The sequence below is a fragment of the Maylandia zebra genome, linkage group LG16 (genome assembly GCF_041146795.1).
Source record: "Maylandia zebra isolate NMK-2024a linkage group LG16, Mzebra_GT3a, whole genome shotgun sequence".
Lineage (NCBI taxonomy): Eukaryota > Metazoa > Chordata > Actinopteri > Cichliformes > Cichlidae > Maylandia > Maylandia zebra.
This window is the reverse complement of record NC_135182.1, coordinates 30,353,547-30,374,284: the sequence shown is the minus strand read 5'-3', so window position 1 is coordinate 30,374,284 and position 20,738 is coordinate 30,353,547. Positions and strand designations below refer to the sequence as shown.

Here is a 20,738-nt window from a genome sequence, read left to right as displayed (position 1 = left end):
GATGACCAGCAGGGGGAGACTGCTCTGGCTGAAAAAAATAATCCTGCTGTGTAGGGAAGATGGCCCTCAGCTGGCCTGATCCATGACACTTAATGACATTATGATTCAAGTCTGCAGTTTGAGGTCTAATTTAATACAGAATGATGTATGTTTTGCAAATTATGCTCCCATTAGAGTTAAAAAAGGAGGATAAAACAGGGCATACTTTAGGGCTGTATGCTGGTTTGAAAAGCTAAGATGACTGTGGAGAAAACGCTGCATTTCAGGCTTTAACAGGACTTCACTGACTAGTTAGTGCCCTCATGCCCATCTCTTACATACTAATCTTTGGTGTTGCATGAAAGTGTAAAGAGTATTTTCCGGTGAGACGCTGATATGTGGTCAACAGTTATAGGTATAGCCTGAAATACTACTACTAATCATCATTCACTACTTTTAAAATAGTTTTAGTCACATTAAAATCACAATAAAAGCTTATTTCAGCTGCGCCCTGATTTACAAAAACTGTCAAATTATAAACACAGAAAGTTCAATAGATGGATGTTCAAAAGAAAACACATGTATGACTGAAGCAGTATGTAAGGATGGATTGAAATAATATCAAAATTATTGAAAGGAAAATACAATGGAGAAGTCAATAGATAAAATAAACTGCAAAAAATAAAATAAAAATAAATGTCTAAAATGTGTTGTTTATTAGTTTATACTTCATTTTGATAGTTTTGGCCCTCCATATAAATATCTTTTGAATACCAAATTTTAAATTTTATGAGCAGGGAAGCATCGATCTTAATCACACTGATGTCTCAGCAAGTCTCTGGATACCTCAAGGTAAGTTCAGCTGTTACTGCCCCGAGGATGCTTTTGTAACAATAACTAATCACATCACTACAGAATAAAAACAAAAACAGTCATTTTCGCGGTTTTATTCCAACAACAACAGTGCCAAAAAAAATTGCACAGTTTGCTCATTTACAGTCACATCAGATAAAAATGTGAGAGATATAAAAAACATCAAAGCGACTGATTTTGACACACCAACACAGAAACCTGAGGATTAAATACTCGTCCACGCCAGAGCCTCTTCAGAAAATGTGAATAAACAAAACAAGGCGTTTCCAACTGCCTGATGTATGAGCATGTGTTAGAGGACTAACTAGTTCTGCACAACGAGGACCAGCTAGCAGGAGGTTACAGGTATTAAAGTCACTGTAGGCAGAAGCAAGACAAGTGGAACCACTGAACTGTAAAGCACTTATAGACTGCAGTAAGAACATTTCATATCACCAGGTAAACACTGTTAAACATCACAAGTTAGTACAGAAGATGATTATGAATAAAAACAATCAGCTGTCTCTGATATTGTTTCTTTGGCTGTCACTTAACAGCAAAAAAAGAGATCAAGGATGTGTGTCGTTTAAAGGTTTTTGTGTTTGTTCTGGGAAATACGACTAAAACTTTCACCACCAGGGGGCAGCAGTTTACCAGCCTTTTCCTTGGCTGCCACTGTAAATAGGAATGTGCTTTTTATTGATTAAATGCAAGGTTACACTAACTCGCTGCTCCCTCTTTTGGTACGTACATGAAAGTACAGCCAGGCCACAGTTCAGCTTCACTTCATATTTCTTCAGCACAATACAGATAAAATCAAAGTTTCTGCAAATGCTGATAACTTTTAACACTTGAATTTACAGTAAGTACCAGTAAAATGGCTGATTTTAAGACTTTAAATTACTGCGACATCTTGAAGCCTCTAGTCTGTTTTTAGGGGTAAAAGCAGCTCGGGTTTTGGCAGCTGCACAAAGGATGTTTCCAGAGATCAATCAGAGTGAGTGTCACCTTGGGAGCCAGAGAAGCAAGCTCATTAAAAAAAGAAAGAAAGATGCAGTGGGATGCAGTAATCTGGTGAAAACTTCTCTTACTGTGGTTCAGTTCAGCAAGAAGACAAACTGATGTCTGAAACTGAAATTATAACAAATCTTTCTGGACAATGAAAACGACACCTTGCAAAAGACTTGACCTCTATTTAACTTTTACTAATGTTTCAAACCTCAATGAGCATCTTTAGAGACCTAATGAAAGGATGGGGTGATGCCATTTTCAAAAGTTCATGAACTCGTTCCCAACCATCAGCAGGCACAAGCTCCTGTAAGCAGCTACCAGCACTCCGAACATTAAAATAAATGATGCTCAGAAAGCAGGAGAAGCTGGAAGATTACCGAGTGTAATGAAATTAGGAAAACGCAGATAAGAGGAAGAGGAGAGGTCAAGCTGCTGACTGGAACCCTGGAAGAAAGTAATCCTGTTAAATATGACAGAAATGTGTCAGTAGCTGGATGAGAAAACAAACAAACAAAAGCTTATATTTTTAGCTGTTCACACAAATTTGCATGCCTAAAAAAAATAAAAAAAAAATAATAATCACTTTGAACAGGTTGACATTTAGGATGTTATAAACTCTATTCTGCTTTCCTGTATTTCATACCAAGCATGATGAAACTTTCAAATAAAGAGATAATCCCCGTTCTCTGAAAATACCATCTTAAGACTGCTCAGAACACTCAGTTTCAGACAGTTTTGTTTTTTAAGTTTGCAACTGTATGACATCATAAAGAGGGTACATCCAAATTTGGGGACATAGAAGAACCACCTACCTGCTTTTTCAAATCTGTTGCTAATGAGGGCCTTAAAGGGAGAGGAGTTAAAACTGGCCCAGTGTAAGATAAAGAAGAACTACTTTGAACTGTAAATCATGCAAAGCTGCTACAGAGGAGTCCAAGAATAAAAAATATGAAGTTGGAAATAAGAAAAGGTCCATTTTAACTGCCGATTTTGGCTATAATAGGAGACATTGTGGCAGCAATTCCTGCGCCTATTTTATGCAATTTATACAAATTGAGGTTTTTTTTCTGGAGGCTTCCACAGAGAGATTTGGAGGAATAACGTGCCCTTCTATGCAAAGGTCCTTTTACCTGAACTGAAGCCATGCTGCACATTCATATATATGACAGATGCTCTACAAAGAGAATGCATCAGTTTGGCACACTGGTTTCAAGTGACAGCATTTCAAAATAGAACAAAATAAAATGAGAATTTGATTTCCTGCTTTATTTCAATCCAAATGTTTTAACTTTATGTTGAATGTATTCCAAGAGCTTCATCACATTTTTAAAAAACACAAAACCCACCAAATTTGAAATAGCAAAATGTCCCCAGAACAGCAGTTGTCTGTGTGTGGATTACTCGGTGCGAGAGTGCATGTGGAAGGACGTGATCACAGTGAACACCGATACAAGTCACAAGTCTATTTATAGAAAACATAACTCTCATCGCTACTAATTTGTTCTACAAAGTTGTGTTTGCCACCGATTCACAGCGAGGCAGACGATGTGCATCTCAAAGCACTAAAACTATACCAAAAACTCACAAGTGCAGAGAAAAGCTGAACACTTACACCACTGTATAAACTCAAACACACAGAGACATTCAGTGCAGGTACATTCACATTGGGAACAGCGGTTTCTGCAGAGCGTGTTGACTTCTGACTGTGAGCTTGATTGGTCCCTAAATCTTTAGTATTTAGTTACTACAGAGTCCCACATTTTAAATAAAATGTAAAGAAAACAGAGGAGCTTTGCGAGTGGACACAAAGGAGTGAAATATGCTTTACATTCAATGTAGGGCTTCAGCCAGCACAAAGCTGCTGAGATCTGAACACAAACTGCTGCTTACACAAGAAAGCAAAAAGGCACAGCAGCAGCAGCAGGATGTAAGACAGAAATAAAATAAGACACTGTTAGTACGGAGGACTGAAGCTGTCAAAATTCATGTACAACAAGGCAATGAATAAAGATCAAATTATAAAGATTAAAAAAGTAAAAAGTTGTACAACTCAATTAATGAAAAAAAGAGTGACATATTTGTCACCATATTGTTTCCCATAATATCAATTATATAGTATTTATTTATTTCCATTAAATTTTTTCCTTCCATTTATCTCCACAAACGTGTTTCTTCATTTCATCTTTATTTAGCTAAAACTGATTTTTTTCTTCATAAAAATGATGGCACTGTCATGCAGATAATTTTCCTTTCTACCTCCAAACGCATAACTTAACTACAAACTAATAACAATGGAAGATTAAATCACAAGTTAAAAAAAAAAGAAAAAAAAAAATCAATGTTATAAAATGTGCCATAAATTAAGTAATACTTACGTTAATTTTTACTTATTAATTTTAGTGCATTTTATATCTTATTTGTTTATGAAGTTATTATTTCAGCATTTTTGGTCCTTCATAATTTTCCAGAGAGAAAGGTATGACATGAAATACAAACTCTCAGAGCTAGCTTCTTATATGCTTGAAGTTGATTTATTTTAGTTACTGAATAAAACATATTCAAGTTAGAGTGACATAGTGACTACAGGCTTAAAGTAGACTCTCTCTGCTTTAATTCGAGGGGCTGAATAAAAGTAACCTCCAAGCTATTGAGGAATTACAGCCAATTTTAGACACATTACCCCATTTCGAACTTGAATATGTTTTGGCCAGCAGCCAAAATAATGTTTGACAACATGTTTCCCTTTTTTTTGTTAAGTAATCTTGGAGCACAACACCCATATATTTATCACACAAAAAACATTTTAACTGATTAAACTGATTTAAGGTCAAACGAGTGTGAGTGAAACTGGCTTAAAAATGTAAATTTGGCAACAAAAATTGAACAAAAAGGCAACAAAAAGTCAGGCCTACATGTTATAACAGCACTCAAACACACACACAAAACTGTTTTCAGCAATGATAACAGTTTGAAGTAATTGTGGCAACAGATTTTTTCTCTATGACTCTTTCCATTCAAAAGCTTCAACATATCAGATGCTCTCTCTTCTCATTAAAACAAAAGTCTTATTTCTGTCATATTTCTTGTAAAAGGTCTCACTTCATTCATATTTTCAACCCGTATCCATTGTATTCTACTTCACACTCTGTGCAGCTGCTGAAGGAAGCAACTAGAGCATTAAATTTGTAATAATCCGCAACTGAAAATAGTCCCAAATCAATGCACCATCATTAATGTTGGTTCACACCAACATTAATGATAACAAACTTTTGTGAGCAGTTTTAGAATATTTAAATCCTCAGCAGGAAGCTGAAGGGTTTGTAATGAAACAAAGAAAAATATGGAAGTCAGGAGGTGCCAAGATAAATAACATGGGGTTGGTTTGATTTTTTTCGCTGACAGTGCAAAAAAACAAAACAACTCTATCCTCTCCTTGTTAAATTGTTAAAATCCAAATCTACAAGTTCTTTTATGTTATGTTTTTTCAACGTTTCAAATATGAAATGAAAACAAAAAACTTCAACCAACACTCAAACATAAGATAAATACTAAACTCAACACAACACCAGCAAAAAGCAAATTCTACTTCCAATCCCAGGATTCAAGGTCCGGATATCACAGAGAACGTACACAGAAACAACACACTACCTTCACCTCAAAACACCAACAACCACACCTGATATAGAATGAACATGTGATTGTATGCCCATAATGAAATATTTATGATTTGTTCCACCTTAAAACGCTAATTTATTTCTGCTTAGCATTCATCTCTCAAATTCCTTGGCATTTTGGTCTAACTTACTTTTAACCCATCAACAGGATTACAGCGAGTTTGGCACATAGAGATTTCTGAACACGTTTTACAGCAATGCCTTTAAAGTGCTCACTTCCTTCTCAAAATGACATGTAATATTTTTTTTTTTTTAAAAAGCAAAAACAAAAAAACCCTAAAAAGTCTGACACGTGCACGGATAAATTTGTTCTACAGAGCACTGAAACTGCCAAAATTAAAGCAAAATATAATAATGAATGCCCAGGTGATATGTAGAATAGTTGACTTCTGACCTCGAGTTTGAGCTCACTGAGATTTCGAACTTCGAACTTGATTTCGTATTCACAAACTTGGTTGTCCACATTGCCCGCTTGCCCCATGGTGTGACAGCAACACCCCATCAGGCATAAAAGGGTAACAGGGAATTGGAAAAAAATAAGATATGGGAAATTAAAATAAAAATTTCTATTTACTTTGTTATAAATTAATGAATATTTGTTTTAGGCATCTGATATAATTTTAATTCAGTTACAGATTTACTATTTATTATTTTAGCAGTTTTGATCCGCCATATGTTTGAAAATCTGGTGAAAATTCTTTTAGTTTGTTTAGTTTCTTACACTATCTCATGAGCTCCCCCTGCTGTACCCTTCCCTGAATTGCAGCTAAACCTTTTAAAATCAAAAATCAAATAAACAGGAAGTAGAATGTTTCTTATTGATCAGGTGTAGTAGAGATCATGGAGATTCAGACTTTCTCTGGATAACAAGACGCCCCCAAACCTGCACGTGTACACAAGCCTTCCTCAGTGCAACCCTTCATTTTGCCAATATTGTGCATCAAATAGGTGAGAACATAAACACGCCTGCTTTGGATTTCTCTAACGGAATAAATGTAATACTCTGCCTCTGGTTTAGAGGAGGTACTACGACAGTGAGCAGGTAACAGTTAGAGCTGTAAGTCGTTGCTAAGCAGTAGGCAGTGTAAGAGTTTACAGCACAGTGACCACAGTGAACAACGCCACTGTTGACACCAGAAACAACATCATGTTATAACAGTAACACCCTTTCCACAGTCTCTCATATCATAAGCTTCACTGGTTGTGGAGCTGGCGCTCCCTGAAGGCAGAGCTATAGATATACAGAGTAAGGCAAACATGGTTTCAGGACAATCCAACAGAGCCATATTTGCACCAAATGCTCTGAGGCCATTACACCCTCTCTTTTTAAAACACCCTGTGTAATCACCACGGAGCCTTTAGTGCTAACAGTGAGCAGGAAGTTAACCAGGCTATGTATGTCTATGGCTCCGCTCCATAGCAGCCCGGTACAGAAAGTCCTCAACCAGCCTCAGAGAGTCAGGCTGCGACTTAAGAAGAGGCATGTTATGGTGGAGATGGAGACTGAAACCAGCCCGGTGCTGTCAGAGGAGACAGCACAAGGCCAGCGGGATGAGTGACGCCAACAGGAAGTAGGTGATTCTGTAGAGGTGAAGAGGAGAGAAAGTCACCATGATGATGGCCAAGGGGAGAGGGAGGCAGGAGGTCAGAGGCAGCAGTTTACTGAAAAACATGAAGAACAAGTTAACTGTTAGCATGAAGGATCTCACTGGGAATGTGTGTGCTGGGCAGGTGTGCTCCTACCTGTTGCTGAGCTTTAAAGTGTTACAGTTAATAAGCAGCATGTAGACAAAAATTAGAGGCACGATGTATGGCCAGCAAGGGTCGGGATTCAGCTGGGTGGAATACCTGCACAGGTTCAACAAACAGAGAGCGTTAATATGGAACTACTTATCCTAATGATCACACTCTGTACCTTTGTGTTTATTTAAGCATACAGTTCCCATATTCTTATAAGTCCAGAGGAGTTAACGGTAACATCACTCGAGGTCAAACCTAAAAACCCAAATAACAAGTCCAGACATTTAGGCATTTTATGCAAATAACCAAGTAGGTGCACTCTGTAACATTTTTAAATATAATAAATAGTCATTAATGTGAATTTACAGGGAAAATCCAAAGGATATGACGGTTTCTGCCCTGAACTCTGCCTCCATGACATCCACACATTTACCCATCAAATGCTTCCCTGTGTGCAAGGAAAGTAGTTTAGGGTACAGTAATGGAGCTGCAAGCATAATTTTTATATATATATATATATATATATATATATGTATATAAACTTCAGACTTAATTTACTCAAGTAATGTAATAATAAAAAAATGATTTATGCAGTCCTATTTATCTCTCGGCCTCTTCCGCACACACTGAGTCATAACAGCTTGCTCCCTCGGCTGTCTGCTTGAAGCCAGAGCAGCAGCTGTGTGATCATGGGTGAACTTCAGGTAGACTTCCTTTGTAAATCAGACACTCTACTGGAGACTGCTGTAGTCACTGTGCTACTGCACATGTGCGTTAAAACAAACATACTGCACAGTTAGCATCTATTTATCAACTGTGAGGTTCAGAGAAATTAACGCTGATGTGCAGAGCAGCATCTTTCTCTCACATACCTCAGGTTACGGATCCAGTGGATGAGCGAGGGACCGCTGAGCATGACGGGCAGAGTGAAAAGCGCCGACAGGCAGAGGTGGAGCTGCAGGTCATCCCTCACCTCCTGCAGGGCGCACTCCGACAGCAAGGGGGTGCCGTTGCTTTCTTTAGACCTGCTCAAGCATTCGGGATCGATTGTGCCATTCTCAGCTTCTTTGTGCTTCCGGGGAGCCTGGAAAGACACCAGAGGAGATGAATCAGACAAAGCTTGGTTTATAACAGTTTGGCAATCTGTATTTAAATAAGCAGATGTGGGAATGCCATAAACTGCAGTTCCCCTATTGTCCACTTGAGGCCGTTGCCAGCCAGTCACTCACTCAATCACTGCAGCAAAATTAAGTACGGTTACAGCCTGATATGAAAGAAAAATGAAAATCTTACAACATATATGTTAGTTAAACCTGAACATCTTACCAGATTCAACATGTGTCTCAAATATCTTTCTGTCATCTGCAGCCTCAGAACCTGAGAGCAACAAACAAACACAAACAGCAGCGCAGCTGAAACTTCAAAACAGAGTTTGTTTCCACAGAGGAAGTCCATGCTACACCAAAGGCTCCTGCACCACTTAAAAAATAAATAAATTAATACAATTCATGGTTTTTAAATATCTATTTAAGAACATAAAATATACACTAGAAAATCTGTTTGCTTTGGTGTTTGGTCAAGACAAAGACAAACTGAATACTCCTGAGAAAGTCTCATGAAAAACCCAAAAGCTTTAAAACCTGATTCACAAAATTTACCTGCCCAGCACTGTTTTTATCTTCATAATCAAATTTAAAGTAAATTTATGGTAAATATTAGATATTTTAAGGCTTTTTTTCCTTCATTATAATCTGAATTACAGGAAGTGTTACCTGCTAAGCAGCTCTGGACAGCAGAATTATAAATAATTTAATTAAATCAATATTCACCCTATAAAGGTGGAACAGGAAGGAGGCAAATATCGACAACGCCCCACAGGAAGTCCCGCCCATAACAGTCAGACACAGCGTGATGAGGAGCTGGGTTCGCAGCCGCAGGGTGCCACAGTCTCTGGAGACAGACGGCCTGCAGATGAAAAGAATTAAAACTCAAGCGAACAAACAGACAATCAGCCAGTTTCAAATGTTTTAATGAACCTCGGTACCTGTGCAATGGAGCCAAGACCAACGAGATCAGCCGGATAACAAGTCTGAGTAGAGCGCTGCCCCAGTACGCCACAGCTGCCCCAAAAATATACAGCAGAGGGGAGAGGAGGTGAACCCATTCTTCACCTGGTGTCTCCTCTTCATGAAATGCCACATCAAGGAAGGTTGGAGGGAGTGTGTCCATAGAGGGGAGGAAAAGCATGGACCAGACCTCCTGAAAGCAGCTACAGCTGTGGGGGGGACAGAAGGGAAAACCATCCTGAGGCGTTTGACTGTTATATGAAAATTTATCTTAAATTAAAGCAGGAGGCCGAGGCGGTTTTAACCACAGTCAGTTTTTTCTGAGGCCAGAAAAAAAATAACCTTCCCACTCAGCTTCATATTAGAACCACTAAGCTTACCTGAGTGCGATGTGCAGAATATACACAGGCAGGTTGACTTTGTGGGGCTGCAGGCCTTTGCCCACCATCTGACTCATGTCTGCAGCTCGCCTTGACTTCAGGATGGAGGACACCTGCCCCCCACAGGCCAGAAGGAGGGTTACAGCTGTGTACACTGGTACCATGTGACCACAGAACCTCAGTATCTGTCAGATAAGATGCCACAGCGTGAATCAAGTTGGTAATTAAAGATGAAAGATTTATTCGAATGCCACGATGCCCCTAATTTCACCGGAATAAATAAAACAAGGCAATTCCTACCTGTCCGAGCACCCTGGGTAACGAAGTTCTTATGGAGACCTAAGTCACAGGGTAAATATTTAACAGTTTGACACAACAAATGTGAAGAAGACTCGACCTTCTTTCTGGTAGCTGGAAGGTAGTACCTTATACTGGCAGTTGGGGGCAGTGTGGAGCTGCAGGAGTGCACCTGAGGTGTTGTCTGGACGACTTGTGTGGAGCATCCCTGAGATCTCCGTCACTGATGGCACGCTGGCAGACAGATCACATCAATCATGACAGGTTAAAAGAAAAGCTACTCATCATAGGTCAAAAACAGTTCTTGTTTTACTGGTACTAGTCTAAGTCAAACCCCTCAATTCATCCTCTGTCTCTAACAAGCAGATGTAAAACCTCTTTAAGTAAACTTTCTTTTGATTGGCTGTCCCTCCCAAACAGAAGGTTGGAACTGCAGGTGGGTCAGGCTTCTGCGCTCTCGCATGACCGCAGTGGGAAATTCGATCTTACTGACATCAGACGGGCCAAAATGTGGAGGGAAAATAAAAGCATTTGGCTCACCATGGTTACTTAAACATAGTCTCTAAGAATAACTTCAGAAACTCACCTGACCGTGGTTAAAGAGTCCTCTCGAAACCATGGCACCTTTATCCTGTACACGCTCGGCAATCTGTCTGCAGACACACAATCAGTCACCACTATTACATTACAGCATGAGCACATGAGCCTCTTGATCCAACAACACACACTCACCTTTCTGTACTTTGCACTGGCTTGCAACATTAATTCTGAAAGCCTGATAGACCTGGAGACACAGAGGAGTTTTAAATTTAGCTGAAACAGGGAAGCTGATCCTGACTAGAACCTGAGAACACAGTGAAAGCTACCTGGTGAAAGTGTTGCAGCTCGATGGTGTGAAGAAGTCCAGAGGAGTTAACCGTAACATCACTCGAGGTCAAACCTAAAAACCCAAATAACAATTGCTGAAAAAAAAAACCAACCTTTTTTTTTTTAAAAAAAGTTTGTGAATCGGTTTTACTAGATTACTCACCGAAGGACAGGACATGCGGCACTGCGACAGACAGAGTCTGAGATTCTTCTCTTTGCCACTCACACTCCACCGTGAACTGCAGAGCAGACAGACACACACACCTTGACAAGCTCTTTAAAAAAAGGGGGGTTTGTTTGTTTGGCTTCTTCCTCTTCTGGCCTCTGTTTTTGGGTAGTCTGAGGCTGATCACAGATCAGGTCAGAATCAGCATGTAACATACAACTGGATCACCTCCATCACTGCTTTTGGTTTAGTTGAGAGAGGCTTGCCCAAGTAGAGCAAGCAGGACGCAGCACACATCAAATCCATTTGCTCACGGTAAATTTACAGCACAATAACATCTGCGGGCTAAATTGGACATCACACAGACTTTACACTATGGAACTAGGAGGTTAAAGCTAGTCTTAGCAGAATTTGTGAACCATTGTAGTTTCACCTCTGTTAGGTTTAAAACGGTAAAAGGAGTGAAAACAGCTTCAGCTTTTTATATATCAAAAAAAACCTTTAAATCCTTTGATGCCACTGTGGACTTGTGCACATTGACCACAAACACTCATGACTAAACTCAGCTATTCTTCGGAAAGCTGTGTACAAAATCTACAGCCAGAAAGATGATATGGAGCTTAAAGTTTAAATAAAACAAGCCAACACTGGTCTCCTCATTTCAAATATAGGTTATGGAAGTAGAAGTATAACAATGGCAAACAGACCAGAACATTTTTACTGCAGGTTAATCTGAAATACTGAGTCATTGTTTAGTTTGAAGTACCTGCTTGCCATTGAGGTTTGAGGCCGAGACAAACAGATGAGTAAAAGACGACAAGTCACTGAGCCTCAGAGTCAGGACCTGAGGAGGACGACAGACTGTTAGGACAGCTGATGGGATAAAGACTGAACTGAATGGAGTCTCTTTTAGACCATAGTTACCTTGTAGGGAGGCAAAAGCTCAGTTCCCTTAGACAGATCCGCTGCAAACACACTGGAGGAAAAGAGACATAAAAGAAACAGAAATAAATAATTGTGTAACACATCCACAAACTCCATCACATTTTTCACATTGGAGAAAAATATTAAAGATGCTTATTGAGAATAAAGGTGGTGTGAAAAGCTTGACATTAATGATATACTTACCATGATGAGCCATTCTTTTGCAAACAGCCATACACCCAGCTGGTCATCTCCTGTTGGACAATAAATCAGAATCTCTTTTCACTTGGTTTCAAATTTAAAAAGATGTTCTTGGTTCTCCTGCACTAAATATGAAGCATTTAGCCTTAACTCTTACACATGTTAATATTATCAAGCTCTTACAGCTCAAAAACAAAAGGTAGTAACTCACCAGGTTGTTGCTCCGGCAGTAGAAATGGCTGTAGGCTTTCCTGCGACTCGACAGGGCAAACAGGAAGAACTTGGGTTGACCTTCCTGTACAAACAGAGAGCAAAACACTTATGATTACTGTAATCGCTTTGTTTGTTTTGTCAGATTAATTAGTCAAATAATCCTGTTTTGTAGCCTTGACCAGATGTGAAGTGCGACATGTGGGTTTAACTGAGACATCGTTTATGGGACGCTACACGCTCATACTCGTACTCTTCAAGCACAGTGTAGTCACACCGTAAAGCACAGCCTGATTTATTATCTTATTTTCATTTATTTTTAATGAGACGATAACTGACACAATAAACATTGTGTTATATTCGATAAGACTCTAAAGTAGCGCTTGTAATCACGAACAATGAATCAGGAACATGTTTACTGAGGTCACAAGTAATTTTATAATTTCTATACAATCAGAATTCTTTTTGAAACAGGAGGCCCCGCCCCCTCATGGCCTTTAAGCACTACTGCACTGGTTTCATTTTTCAGACCTGTAAGCTACGTCCATCTTTTTCATACAGTCTATGGATTAGACATCACTCCAGATGGTTTCATTTTTACCGAGTAGATACATTTTATACATTAAAAATAACTTTCTTTTACAACTTGTATCAGCTACTGGCAGATAATCCATTCAATTATTAATCATCATTACAGATGGGTGAGGCTCTGTTGTACCTTTGGTGTGCTGTAAGCCAGACGAAGTGTGTTAACTTCACTCCATGCATCAGGAAGATCTGGAAAAGAAAACAGACAAACAACAGGACACCGATCTTAGTGATTCATCATTAATGCACAGTGAGGTACAGCGAAACTTTGGATGCAAGTGTATTACACTGTCGCCATGAACCATAAAAGAAGAGATGGAGACCTGAAATGGAGACTGGTGTCTCTTGAGTTTCTCCAGGCAACCTCACGGGATGTTTAATGAAATGATGGTTCAGCACAGCTAACTTCTTCTCAGAGTTTTCTGTGAACTGTTAAGAATAAACTGATTAAGTTAGGTTGTCAGATTTATTCATTTGCTTTAAATATTCCCATCTCCCAACTCTCTCTGATGGAGGTTTGTCTTTCATGTCTCCTCAGCAGGAAAACACATGTTGTTATTGTTCACACCTGTCTGGTTTCAGGATCGATGAGATCAAAGAACGCCCTGACAGTGGCAAGAACAAGCTCCTTGCACCTGAAACACAAAGACACACAAACATAAATAATTTTAGTAATATTTAAATATGGCTCCAAAAAAGGAAAAAGTCCTTTACCAGACAATGGACAGATGATCAGTAGACACCCACGTCCTGGGAACTGCAGTCACCTTGGTAAAAACAAGACGAAAAACTTAAGATACAAAAGTACATTTTAAAAAACAGCACTTGGAGTCAAAAACAACACAAAATGAGAACTTTTCCTTCAAATAGTCCCAAAGTGAGAACGATACCAAAAGGAACCAGAGAAAAAGGGCTGAATTGAAACTTTATTCAGGAGCAAATCGTACCACCAGTGACAGCTTGTTCGGGTCTCCTGGAGGACACGGCAGGGAAGTGAGGCCGGAGCGGACCTGGTAGTCACGATAACCACCCCCGACGGACAAAACTGTGACATTCCTGAGCTTGTTTGCCTGGTTAACCCACTTCTGTCTGACTGCAGAGTAGAAATCTGCACACAGCAACCAAGCAGAGAAAAAAAAAAACTGTAGAAATCTGTTTATGCTACATGAACGAGTCGAACTGAGCAGGTTTGACCAACTCTTACCCAGCAGGTACGGGTCCAGGGCCAGCACTGGAGCCAGGTGAGGGGAGGCCTGGGTGATGATGATGCTGACCAGGTTAGTGTTGAAACGAGGCAAAGTGAACAGTGCCCGGGCCACCACTCCTCCCATGGAGTGACCGACGAGCACAACGCTCTGAGGTGGGGTCTTCAGGTGCTGGAGAGATAAAAACCCGTGAAATTTTCAAGTCTTCTGGCGTGTGTAGAGTTCAACTTAGTTTCCCTTCACTTTAAATTTGATATTAGGTGAAGACCGGTTATAATCTCTCTCTCTCCGTCACTTGGAGTAACCCAGTCTGATATTCAAGGCCTAACCTTGTACAGCCTCAGGATGGCTTTGATGCTCTCGTGCAGGAAATGCGTCTGCCTGAGCAAACTGCCGCCGTAAAGCGCCACCAGCTCCTCGTTGAAGTCCACAGTGAACACGTTGAAGTGGAGACCTCCCTCCATGGTTTCAGCCTTCCTCAATGCGACTGAGCCCAGAGATCGAGCTTCAACAACAGAAGAACACAGATGGTGTTAAATCAGTGAGGATTAAACTGAATGATGTGGTGCAGCTGTGGGGTCAGTACTACTTAGCTATCCAGCATCATCTGATCAGATAAATCTCTGCAAGAGTTATTTATAATTTTCTTTTTTCAGACTTTGGATTATTGATAAAAGTGATCATGGAAGCCAGAAAATGGAAGCAGGAGAAGAAATGTTGAGGAATACTGCATGCAGGGCAGCAAAAAACCACCAGAGTAACAGCAAAATCTGTTTGTATTCACAGGAATAAAAGCGGGGGCGTTCCACTCCTACACACAGCTGGTGGAAAGAATGGATAGCCACCATCATCTCAGAAAGGAGTTGCATCAACAAGAGTTATTAGTTGGAGAGAATATTGAAGTCACCAGAAGATTCCAGGTTAGAATTTCCCAAGAATTAAAAATCTAATATACAATAAATTATATTATAAAATGCAGTGCACATTTATTCTTAAACTATTAAAAAGTATATTCACCTATTAACTGCATTTTATTTAGCATTAGCATTGCAGGTTTGAGCAAATTCTACTCAGCAGGAATAAACAGCACATGTGCTGAGGACTGTTTCCACTCACAGGTTTATTTCTATTATTTTGGACTGATTAAACTACAGTGAGTGAGTTCATGATACTAAGAGAAGTACAGCAGTGAGGCTCGGTGACGCGTTTAAAATGCCGTAATAACGACACAGCAAAAAACAAGCGCAAACTGTGAAAACATGTGCTTGAACCAGTTTTTCATGATGAATAGATTAGAAAAACACACTGAGGTATCCTGATCGATGTGATAATGCAAAAAGCTTTGAGCATCTACTTAAAGTTAAAAAACTGAATGCTTGTGTTCCAAATTATGAGTTTTTATTCGAAACCAGGGATGTATATGGTATACCCCAACACTTCAAACCAGCTTCAAGACCCATAAACCTAATTAAGGAAGTAAATAAGTTAATACTAACATGACTTAGCAACTTGGGGGTTGAAGCATCACAAGTTATTGTTGACCAACTTAATTTAGTGCTTACTCTAAACAATGATACATAATCGCCCCAGGATTTCCAACACTTTGCCTTTTCCTGTCTTCAATTAAATGTCAGTTTCTACATAACATAAATTTTGTGGACTATATGAATCCAGTCCTCGAGTGAAGTCAAATCCTTCACCAACTGTTTTTTTTAGAGCTTTCTTACAAGAAAATGTTCAGAACTTTGTTTTCAAATCCATCCATCACTGAATTCTTTTTTTCTTCATAAATATATTTGCTCATTTTATACGACTACAAAAATAAGATAAAAACCTCCTAGTTAAACAAAACAAACAAAAAAAACAAAACAAGCCACAACATCCAGTTCAATTTAGTTTTATTTATATAGCATCAAATCACAAAAGCAGTTGCCTCAAGATGGTTTATATTGGAAGATAAAGACGCCACTAAAATGAATGAGTGAAACACCCAACATCAAAGAAACCCCTTTGAGCAAGCAAATGGCGACAGTGGGAAAGAAAACCTGCCTTTTAACAGGAAGAAAAACTCCAGCAGGCTCAAGCAGGTGCCGCTGTCTGACAATCCATATTCACAACAGTATGGAAACAGATATACAGCTGTGGTCTGAAATAGTTTTTATGCTATTTCACCTTTATAAAACCTCCCACCATTTTTCTATTCAGGTTAAATTTATGCTTTTAAAAGGTTTCAAGCGATGCTCCTCTTAGTGAGTTGGGGGCTGTGAGGTACTCTTGATGACAACTGGCTGAGCAGAGAGAGACTGTCACACATCATACCAACTTTTGGTTTTGCAGTTTTTTTCATGTGTCAGAGTACAAATACATGGGAGGAAGTAGTTTTAGACCACACGATTCCCTGGTCTCTTAACAAGGAATGTCATTTGTTGAAGAAGAAAACAGCCCTTAGTTTCACAGCGCAAACACAACACTAACTTTGGACATTTTAACCCCTCATGTGCAAAAAGCAAGCATCACAAAGACAAAAATTTCTGTTTGTGAAGGAAACTTCAGTTTGTTTTTTCAGCCAGAAATGACTCAACAAAAAGCTTGATGTCCTCCGTTTCTCCTTTGTCTTTGCTGTAGCACAAAACTTAACTTCTCAGTTTTTTCCCCCACTCGTTCATGATAGTTTAAATGTAAGCACTGGACCATTATCAACTTTGCACTCTTACCTTGTTTATAACTTCCGGCATTTCCAGGCAGGAAAAGCACAGGGGCGCCGGTGAGTTTGAGTGCTCGGGTCTCCTGGGCGTAGACACCCTCTCCGTACAGGTAGAGCCCGTAGGCCGGGTACAGTCTGGCCACACGGCGAGGCAGGGCCACACGCTGAAACCACACGGAGAGCGGTTAGGAGGCAAAAACTCACACAGCTCATTAGCCTGCTGTCACAGTTACATCACAAAGAGCTTGCTATAAAGCAACTACAGCTGAGCCTACATGTAATCTACAGCTGATTTACTCCAAGCACCTACGCAAACACTGAGCATGAGTACAGCTGATCCTTAATGTTTAAAAGTGACAAATATACTATAACACTAGCTTTTTGTATTGACCATTAAGGGAATAATTCTGTTGGGGAGGTGGGGTGTTTGAAATGAACGGAAGTATGGACAGTAAGGAGCTGAAATTTTATGTAAGTCCTATTAAAATTTCATTTTTTCCCCTAGAAATTTTTAACAGGACATTCTGGGATTGTCAGGTACAAGTCATTTGGGGAGCTGCAGTATGACAAAGCGCTAACTCTCATTTTAGTTTGACACTCTGATGAAATGCCCAACATTCATAAGAAATAAATACGTTTACTTGGTTTTTATGGAGGGCCCAAAGTGTCAAAATTAAAAGTCCTCAAATGACTAAGAAAAACAAAAAAACTGAACTTACTGACTGCTTCTTTATTCATTTACCTATGAATTTACGCCATTGTCTATTTAAAATTTGACATGTTTTTAAAGTGTAGCATGATTTAAAAACAATTTATGGTCATCGATCGTTTTCTTAAACCTGTTTATTTCCATATTTCCTTTTCAAATGAAATGTACTTATTGTACCAAAATGGTGACCCCCCTAACCTAAAAACTAACCTGTTTATTGGGACAATAGAGGCACTTTAATTTTATAAGACAAAGACTTCTGATCCAACCTGTGAAAACATTATAATAACCTAATTTTTAGGGACAAAGAAATATTAGATTGAATGCTCGTCTAAAAAAAAAATAAAAATTGAGGTTTATGGATGTGACATTAAACCAAAGGTGATGAGACTGTGCACCTGAGTGCAGTTTATTTTATGGTCATGTGTGACATCAATTTGAGGGCTTTGTGTCTAAATGAGACACTTCTAAATGTCTTAGTTATCAAAGGGGGGATTTTATTGAAAGTAAATGGATACATTTTGTATTAACTGACTTATAAACGGTGTTAACACTTGGTAACAATGTCTCATTAACATTGTAATTCTGGAAGTGAAGTGAATTCTGGCTGTTTTGTTATCTTTTTACATTTCTTCATGAATTTCTGTTTCACGAAACGAACGAGGGCGGTGTCCTTCAAAGTGTCATCTCTTCACCTGCCGTTTGATCGACACTCGGCTCACGACAGAAATGGCCTTCTCGAGTCAGGGGATTAGAGAGCTGAAAATAAAGCTGTCAGTCAGGACCATTTACTTTGATGTTTAAAATAAAGTAACCGTGCATGTGATGTCTCATGGTGGGATATTGTAGCAGTTATTTTCAGACATACACACACCTGCTGACCTTTCAAAATAAGAGCAAAGAGACTATCTAAAATAAAACACCTTACAGACAGTTTTAAAATAAGATCATTTTTCAAAAGAAGTTAATAATATATCTGGGAAGCATATGTGAGATGTCAAAACCACGTGGCAAAAGCACTGAGCCAACACAAAAATACTACAAGGTGCAGTTCCTCTAATGTCCAGTAGATGCTCTGTGTCCCCATTGACTCTAGTGTTAAATTGTCCACCTTTAAAGCAGAAATAAAGATGTTTACAGCTTGTCAATAGATAATTTCTTCCTTTAACAACTGTACTGGGTGAAATTTTTTAACTCAACTGTTCTTATTTTTTGAAGCCTTAACATTAAGGGCATGGCCAGTTTGACTGATCGGTGTGCCAATATAGACAGCTGTAGCTGACAGCTGGCTGGTGGGCCTCACTTCTGCTAATTTTAGTGACTTAACTGCACCTCTACACCACGTTTTGCTGCTGGGGCAAGTGGTGTAGCTTTGGTGTCCATTTTATTAGTCCTAGTTAGCAGGTATCTGGGTCTGTGCATTACACCTGTGTAGTCTATGACTTGCTAGTTCATATGCTGGCTTGAACGGGACTTTTGTTTCTGTCTTTCAAGTATTTGAAATGTTAATCCTTTAACACTAAAATTAAACCGAAAGGTAAATAACGGTAAATAAGGTTTTGTTTATTTATTAATTTAAAATTAAATAAATAAAGAAGCCAGTTAACATAGAAATATCTTTTTAGTTTATATCACATCTTAAAATGGATGCATTTGTTTTATTCTTTTTAACATCATGTCAATTTATTTTCTGAAGACTTTGTTTTAAATTTTGGCCGTCTTCGACCTCCATACATTTCCGCCCTGTATATCTCGGAACTCTGTTCCCGATACTCTGTCCATTGTGCACATTAAGCATATCTACATAAAGTGGGACTCTGAATCCTTGTTCTCGCTAACAGAACACACACTCCTGAACTGTGTGGACTCAGGCTGATGCCCACATGGCGCATGGCCTCCAGCTGTGCCCCACTTCTGGACAGATGAACCCATTAGTGCGCATATAGAGGAGAGGAAGGCGACCACTTTTTTGATTGATTGATTGATTGGTAATTTATTTCAACATGTGAACAATATACAAGTACATTTAGAAAAGAAATGAGAGAAAAAAAATATACTATACAAATTACATACAAAAAAACATTCTGATTAATTTACATGTTGAAAGGGAGGGAAAGGGACTTCAACTACTTTCACGAGGCTTGGACCTGTGTGCATTTAACCCACGTCCGATATCGTGCAAAGCTGATCTGCAGGTGACCTGCTGAGAGGGGTCAAGCATCAGCAGTTAATTCAAGCTGCATTGATAATAATCCGACTAACCTAAACCTCAGCAAACAAACACTCACACACCTGTCAGGGAGGACAAAGAGCGACCACACACACTGATAGGGTAGCCACGCACCTGACATTACTTTCTCCCTCAGTTAACGCTAGCAGCCGCTGGCAGTCATAAACCAACATTCATTCGCGCTAATAAAAATAAGAAGCCACTTAGCGACACACAACCAGCCTCTGCCTTAAACAGCACACCGAATATACCTAACTGATGGCTGATATGCGGGTCTTTGGAATGCTCTGAGTTAATTAGCTGAGTACTCACCCGATACTCCGGGTATTCAAACATATAGGTCATACTGCATCTGTTCTCCTCGAAGCCTGTCAGCAACTCTCGCAGGCCGACCGCCAGCAGCCCCGCGGCCAAACCGTAAAAAGCCACCGCGGCGAGCTTCATGCTTCCACCGTGAGTGTGGCTTTTAAATTTCACTGATGTCTGAGCTACACGATTCCATTTTCCTTCTGTTCGTTCCCCGCCAGGCTGTCAGACACCGGCTGAAGCTCACAACAGGAACCACACGCCGCACACCCAAAGAGTGGCAGCTCGGCCGGCCAATGGGTGTAAAGCTCTAAATGAAATGGACCAATGAGAGAGCAAATAGGAAGTCACACGTTTCACGCGAGAAATAGCTACGCTTAGCTTAGCAGCTGTTGTTAAGTTTTTTCTTATTATTTTCAAATTTTATCATCTTGTGTGTTATTAACAGTATTACCTTTATTTATATGTATATATTTTTTCAAGCAATTAAACATTAGTCAATCTGTGACAATTTCAAAGCTAAAATTAAAGTGCAAATTATACAGCATTCATGGCAGCTGCCAACTGGAAAAAATTAAAAGACAAATACCAATACCATGCCCTTCTCCCCCTTGAAAATCTGATTGTAT

General features: G+C 39.4%; 1 protein-coding gene across 1 annotated transcript; it reads right to left on the bottom strand.

The window, feature by feature from the left end:
* Positions 1–911: 911 nt before the first annotated feature.
* pgap1 (post-GPI attachment to proteins inositol deacylase 1) lies at positions 912–20,380 on the bottom strand. Its single transcript, XM_004559089.5, has 26 exons — positions 20,116–20,380; positions 16,875–17,028; positions 14,490–14,665; positions 14,160–14,331; positions 13,903–14,063; positions 13,670–13,722; positions 13,524–13,590; positions 13,279–13,384; positions 13,086–13,144; positions 12,369–12,452; positions 12,161–12,210; positions 11,957–12,008; positions 11,799–11,876; positions 11,030–11,105; positions 10,866–10,939; positions 10,732–10,783; positions 10,586–10,652; positions 10,128–10,233; positions 10,003–10,041; positions 9,703–9,887; positions 9,301–9,531; positions 9,086–9,221; positions 8,583–8,633; positions 8,129–8,340; positions 7,260–7,364; positions 912–7,178 (listed from the first exon to the last, which is right to left on the bottom strand). Exons 1-26 carry the CDS (start codon positions 20,245–20,247, stop codon positions 7,040–7,042), a joined length of 2,817 nt encoding a protein of 938 aa, XP_004559146.3. The 5' UTR covers positions 20,248–20,380; the 3' UTR covers positions 912–7,039.
* Between the last annotated feature and the right edge of the window lie 358 nt (positions 20,381–20,738).

Excerpts from the sequence above, each read along its gene's own strand:
- pgap1 (XM_004559089.5), bottom strand. The coding sequence starts at position 20,247 with ATGAAGCTCGCCGCGGTGGCTTTTTACGGTTTGGCCGCGGGGCTGCTG. Across the intron at positions 10,234-10,585 it reads GACTCTTTAACCACGGTCAG|CGTGCCATCAGTGACGGAGA; the intron begins GTGAGTTTCTGA and ends TCTGTCTGCCAG. Across the intron at positions 8,341-8,582 it reads TGAGACACATGTTGAATCTG|GCTCCCCGGAAGCACAAAGA; the intron begins GTAAGATGTTCA and ends GTGTCTTTCCAG.